Consider the following 6,802-nt stretch of genomic DNA (forward strand, 5'->3'; position numbering starts at 1 on the left):
ATTTACTAACTTAATTGTGGGAAAGAGTTTTTAAACTGGTTTACAAAATGGTTCAGAGCAGTCCCAGCCCAAGGCAGCACTCCTCTGATGAGACTTCTATGACTTGGGACAACCCACGTGCATGCTGAAGCAGAACACCAGTGCGTTCACTTCTGGACAGCTCCAGCTCCATAGCACGGTGGAGATGTCTGGCAGTTACTGCATCCAAGATTAGTGCTTTTTTTATATATATTTAATTTCATTAACCTGATGGTAGTATTTCTTTCCTTGTGCTTTGCAACTTTGTAGAGCACAAGCCAGAAGAGAATTACTTAGCCCACAGAAATCAGCCACGTTGTGCAGCAGTACCAACGTTTTTTCAGGCTTAACCACTCATGTATGTTGCAGCTGTTTAGAACAGTTAAATCTCCTCATTGCTGTGCAGGTGCTTGGTTTACAGTTTCATAAGGGAACAGCTACTGACTTTCCGTATGCAATGCGTAATTCATACTGTGCTGGTGTATTTCATGAACTGTTGTGTTTCATGGCCATCCTACATCCTCTTTTTTTTATTTTTTTTGAAGCTAAACTTCAGCCTTATACGTCACCTCTATTTGAACTCTGTTAATGAAGGGGCCAGGGCTATGGTCATAAAGTGGAAAGAACATTAATTTCCGCATGCAAATCAGAGGAGTTTGTCTACAGCTATTTCAAGACTTGCTCTTGTCTGTGTAGTCCCTGTTCCTGTGCTAGAGCCTTGGCAGCTTCCCGGTCAGTCGTGGGTGACAGTGAGCCCCTGGCACATGTGTTATTTCACTGAACAGCATTCTTACTTCAGGTGCCTCTGTACTCTACCATCACCTCTGTCTTACATGGTTACATTATCATTACGGTAGCTCTCCTGGGGCGAGGTCCTGGAAAGCGCTGCCTGGGGCTCCAGGGGTGTCATTCAGTGCTACTCGTTCCAGGTCAGCAAAGCACCTGCCCTGCTCAAGTGTTTCATGGCTCCAAGCCTGCCCAAAGCACCCAGACAGCTGTGACACATCCCCCACTTTGTCATCTTTACTCAGCTAAGATGTGGCAAATGTTTTGGATCCTACGCTCTAATGACACCAAGCTTGAGGAAGTTAATGCAAAGTGCAAATCCACAAGGTGCTAGAACAAAAAGTAAAATTAAAAAGTTTGAGCGGTGTCCCTGTTACCTCGGGCGGGTGTACACCACACTGCGCTGCTGGGTGGTGTGGTCAGGTTTTTTGCGAGGCCCAGTGTTGTCTGTTCAGTGAGATAACTCGAGTTGTTCCAGTCACAGGCCAGCTGTAGGGACAGGTATCTGAATAACCGAGAGATCTCACTGAAGGTAGGATAATCTTTCCTTAAGGGGGGAGGTGTGTGTGCCTGGGGGAAATCCCAGTTTTTCTCCCTTGCTCTAACAACCTAAGCTGAACATGGGTAACTGATGACTCAGAGGCCAGGTAGTTAAGGGTCTTTTTTTTCTTTTTCTAGTCATTCTTTTGACAAGCACTTTTTGTATAATGAGAACAATGAAAAGCTAAAACAAAAAATAGTACCCTCCATCTAACCCGTCTGGCAAACTGCTGGTTCATGTAACTAAACACAGATGCACACATGAACATAGTCTAATAAACAATTTAAACATTTATTTTAAAAATGTTACCAGTACAAACCAGCATGGGCAGACTGGGCCTACTCAGCAATAGTAAGCCAGCATTTCTGTAGAATTTTCTTTTGAGTCTCCACATAGAACTGCTATCACGGATAAAAAAAAAAGCACATAGTTTAAAAGTGCCAACAATTTGTGTGAGTGGAAGGGGTTGTAAAAGCATAAAGTGCTTGAAATATAAATCTGCCTTTTTAATTTTTGTTTCACATATATACAATGTCAAAACACTTGAGTAGCACAACTGTTTGGTAGTGATATTTTCCTTGCAAGGCACACTCAACCCTAAGACATCTGAAACCAGGTTGGGCAGCTTTGTGTAGGCTTGCAGGCACAGGTGATGTTGGCAATACTCCTTCGTCCTTTTCTGAAGAATGCTGTCTGGAGACTTCAGGACACCCCGGACATCATCATGTCGCTCTTTAGGATAGCCACCTGTGTGTGAAGGCAGCCAGCATCCTGTCCAAGGTGTGGAAAGGTGACTTCACAGAAGTTAAAACCAATGGTAGCCCTCAGGGTGGAAAGCTGTTTTACTCCGAAGCTTCTGAAAAGGCTGCGTGTTTATGGAGAGGCACAGGGAAGTCAGCTTTGGGCCTCGGCCTGAGTGTCCCTTTACCAATTAATCAACTGACTTAGTTTTCTTAGTAGGAAACAAACCAGGTATTAAGTGCCAAATTTCAGGTCAACTAAAAACTTACTTTTAAGAAACAGTAACTCCAAAGTAAACATAGTATTAAGTACTTGCTTTCTCATCTAAATTATTTTTCCTGTCTGGAAGATCTGAAGGCAAGCTGATGGTAATCACAGGTACAAAGCTGACTTGATCCAGGAGAAGGATGCCTCTGAAAGGCAAGATTGCCTGGCATTAGAAAACAATATACAAAACAATTCCGTGTTCTAAAATTGAGATTTATTCTCCCCAAAGTTAGTTTAAATCAGTGCATCAAGAAACTATTACCGTCATAATACTTCTTTTATGAAGCTAAACTGAAAACTTGACGGAAAACTGGTTCCAAAATGTGCTAGCTGTGGTTTCAGAGGGGTAACTTCTTGCACCTAATTCTCTAAGACTTGCTAAAGCCTCTAGTTTTATCAGTGTACTGTAGAATGGCGTTAAAGGCTTGAAACTGTGTCCTGCCTCACATCTGCAACTCTGTCATTCACCAGACAGGACCTTCTACTCAATCTTACTGGTTTACAATCACAAATCAAACCTTTACCACTTCTTACAGGACCATTTTTTACAGGTAGCAAGAAAATGACTCTATGGTTCGCGGTTTTTTGGTTGGTTTTGTTTTTAAAAAGGGGGGAGGACCATCCTTCCAGCATTAAAACTTCTTGAAATGCTCTGGCAAGCCATGCACAAGCCCTGTGTCCCCCAAATCAACAAGAAATTACTGCAGGCTGGCTCCTCTGCCCTGGACAGGCCATCAGAATGAGCAGTTTATGGGGATTAGAATTCTTTTCCTAGTTCTACTTAGTTCAAAGTTTCACACGTGGCAGCGTTAAGCTACTTACTGCTGTGCTGGGGACAAAGCGTTTCTTCGCTTTTTCTGCTGTGACGAGTTTGTGACATAAGCTCTCCAATCTGACGGCACTTGTGAAGTGTCAGGGGGAAGCATGGTCTCTTTTGTCGCTGCAGTTTCCAGCCTTCCGAATCTTTCAACCCTCTGTTTTCCTAGCTCTGTCAGAGGGACTAAAGCCACTCGTACCCCTAGGTGGATACGTAAACTAACTGCACTGGGGGCCATTCAGAAGCAGAGGTCCTCGGTTGCATTTGAAGACATCAGCTGTGCTTGTCCTGGCTGATGAGGCATGCTATGCTGTCAGTCACTTCCCCTCAGAGAACATACCAAGGTTAACCAAGGGTTAAGTCTTCCAGAACTGACTTGGGTTGTTTTAAAATGTACATGCTTGCCGATTCCAGCACTAAATCTATACTCATTTCTTAGCTGCAGTTCCTAATTCACCTTTCCACCCCATTTTGAGAGCTTGCTTCTCTTAAAAATATTAGCATTGCCAGAAACACAACTGAGTGAATAAATCTGCAGTCAGTCCACTTATACACGACCTTTTGCCACCAACACTAGCACCAATCACTGTGGCCTGTAAGCTGGCTATACGGGTAGCTCTTCCTTGGAGAACTCCCGTACAAATTTGCAAAACCAAATTTGAGGCCTTTCCTACCTACTGTAACAACTCCAACGCTGTAGCAGTATGAGAAGGTTCAGAGTTGGTGGAAGTGTTTAGCTCTAGCTTCTACCCTGCTCTCTGAGAGCCATGTTAACGGTGTCTCACAACATGGGCCCTAGAAGACTTGGTGAAAATGTGGCAGTATGACACATGGAAGATTCTTCCATGTCCCTCTGAAATGCCTCTGTGTCAAAAGGTCACTTGGAATGGAAGGTTACTGGCAGCCTTTTCACTGAGTTGTTGCCGCTCTCTCCCTACAGAATGGAGCTGCTTCTTGAAGGATTTTAGGATTTTTTAGTTAATGTTTTGCCTTCGTCAGAGAGGAGAAAAAAAAAACCAGCAAAAATTACTTACTTGTTTTCACAGGAAGGGAAAATCAACTTTAAGACTTTGAGAATGAGAGCTGCTCCAACAACTCCAACTACAATGACTTCCATTAAACTAAAGAAGATAGGTAAAGATTTGAACCAGAATCTGCACAACCCTTTTCTCAAGTCTTCCACCCACTGGCACATCACCTACAACCAAAAAGGTAAAAATAAAAGGTTATGTTGCAAAACATACCAAGTGCAGTTTTTGTAGTTCCTGGTGAATCACGCTACATGGTGATTATTTTATTTATGTATGCTTAAACATACATAACAGCAGGAGGCAACTGACTGCTGACTCAGACCTCGATATTCTACAAAGTTTGGAATGGGTGAAAGTTCATTCTCTGCTCGTCCTAGCAGAGTTCCCTGAAAAGGAAGGTTGCTTTGGAAAATAAAGGACACTGGAACACGGCAGGCGAAGGCGTAGAGACGCTATGACACCATGGCAGTGTACAGCAGGGAGAGGGGGTAGCACACCTTCTCTAGCCTGTCTGTAACTTTCACCCTGCTGTTCTGGCCTCCTGTCTCAGCAGGAGGTTATGAAGTGTTTCCTTCAGACACAGAGGAGGCCATCGAGATCATCCTTACTTAATCTGGAACAAACTTCTCAAGCCGTTACTGTGTTTCTTACAGCAGGTAAGACCAACGGCCCATCTTCCAGAAGAGTAAGCATTCAAGTAGAGTCAGAAAAAATGGATGTAATTTAAAGCTAAACAATATTTGCAATTGTTACAAATGGGTATAATGTAAATATCACAACTCACCGAAGTATCTGTGAGCTCAGAACACTGCAGGACTTAGAAACCCATTTGATTCCTACTGGAGTAAAAAAAACCAACCCAACAATTTCTCACTGCTAAGGGATAATTTAAGAAGTGGGTTTCTTTAAGTTTCCTAGAGTCTGTCTGTAAAAGTCTATTCTTAATGGTTGTCTGTGGGAATTGTAGACTTCTGTGGAGGTCAGTTCCTGTCAGATACCTCACACACCAGAAAATCCTGGTCTTCAACAAATATAAAGCAGCCAAACAGTGCTCTGAGAAGTCAATACGAGGTTAAGTAGTAATGGCAATTCTCTCTTCTAGAAATGAGCTATTACATACTATGTTGCTTGGGTTTTGTTTGGTTTGGGTTTTTTTCCAAATTAAAAATAAAGGCCCAAAGACAGTCCTAGGGACATTACATGCCTTCTTACCATCTTTAAATGGTTGTTGTGTTTGGTCTTCACATGAGGAAAAGCCACTATCTGAATCCTAACAGTGCTGGGTTAGTTTGTTTTGTTGTGTAAACATCCGCAAAGGAGAAAACCGTATTTGTAAGGACACTTATTCCCTCGAACTGTGATAATTAGTAACATTCACCTCTATCTCCTGCACGTTACTACAACTTTCCCTCCTGGAATATCACCAAGCTGTATGCACTTCATCTCTGGGGAAATCACAAAAAAAAAAAAAGGCAAAAATGCTTCTCATTTTTAGACCAGTCTTTAAAGGTCTATAATAATAATTAAATTGAAAAGCAAACACCACAATTACCTTGTAAGAAGACGGAGGTTCTGTCCTAAGAGGGGTCTCTGGTAACTTGCCAGGTAATGTCTCTTCATCTACTGTAGTTTCTACTTGCCGGATGAGGTACTGACTGGTAGTTTGCAGTGGATCTTGAATATCTGAAGAATAAAAGCTAGATTTGTTGGGGGTCTTGCTTTTTATTTGATGCACTATTCAGATAAATGAAGACATGCTGCATTTCTATACTTATGGTATAGTTCTCACACATTTACAGCAAGAACACAGAAGGCTGACTTTTATTTTTTACTTGAGCAATGAACTTGGTAAAAGCAGAAGCAATGTTACACTGCAGCTTTTCGCTATGCCCTTAGCTGTGTATTTTAGCTGTCCCCAGATTAAAAGGCAGTGAACCAGATAAAAATATTTACATCCTATAAAATCATTGAGAGTTTTCAATTAAATAAAACTAAAATAAGATTAAGGCATCAATTAATTTCTCTCGCTTTTAAGTTATTCAATTTTCATAACATAAAGCTATTCTCTGGTTTGGAGGTGCCCCACACAGGTATTTCCTCTCCAGTTTTCTCTTTCATTCTCAGTAAAAAGGAGCAGCTTTAAAGAAACTTCCATCATAGCATTGAGAGAGAAATCTATTTCTGTAAGATGTCAGTTGCTGATTGACAAGTGCCAAGTTCTTTAAAGGAGAATAGATTTGAAAACAAACAAAGAAAATAACTAGAACATAGGAAAGTTGAAGTTCGGTGTTTAAAAAACCCAAAAAACCAAAAGCAAACCATGTAACAAAGCACTTGCCTGTTAATAAAGAAACTGTTTTGTTATGTAATGAATAATGATGTTCTTTCATCCTAGTAAAGCAATACATCAACTATGGATAAAAGTATTTTTTAACAGGAAAGAGAGATACCTTTCCCTGAGAGGCTGGGAAGTGTAAACAACACGTCGTTGTCCCTCGGGATGGAATACAGCATGCTCTCTTTCAAAGGGACACTGTAGTTTGAATGTCTGAGTACTCTCAAGTCCCTTACTAAAATATCTATTTCTGTTACTTCTTCCTG

At 41.5% G+C, this 6,802-nt stretch overlaps 1 protein-coding gene across 1 annotated transcript in view; it reads right to left on the bottom strand.

The window, feature by feature from the left end:
- Nucleotides 1–2,390: 2,390 nt before the first annotated feature.
- The window catches only part of GINM1 (glycoprotein integral membrane 1), a 9,184-nt gene continuing 4,772 nt past the window's right edge, over nt 2,391–6,802 (bottom strand). The window contains exons 4-7 of the mRNA XM_010133626.1: nt 6,652–6,802; nt 5,754–5,884; nt 4,205–4,368; nt 2,391–2,499 (exon numbers count right to left, since the gene is read on the bottom strand). Of these exons, the coding sequence (XP_010131928.1) occupies nt 2,391–2,499; nt 4,205–4,368; nt 5,754–5,884; nt 6,652–6,802 (555 nt within the window). The remainder of the gene's footprint in view (nt 2,500–4,204; nt 4,369–5,753; nt 5,885–6,651) is intronic.

Source organism: Buceros rhinoceros, unplaced genomic scaffold (genome assembly GCF_000710305.1).
Source record: "Buceros rhinoceros silvestris isolate BGI_N320 unplaced genomic scaffold, ASM71030v1 scaffold3473, whole genome shotgun sequence".
In the NCBI taxonomy this organism is placed as follows: domain Eukaryota; kingdom Metazoa; phylum Chordata; class Aves; order Bucerotiformes; family Bucerotidae; genus Buceros; species Buceros rhinoceros.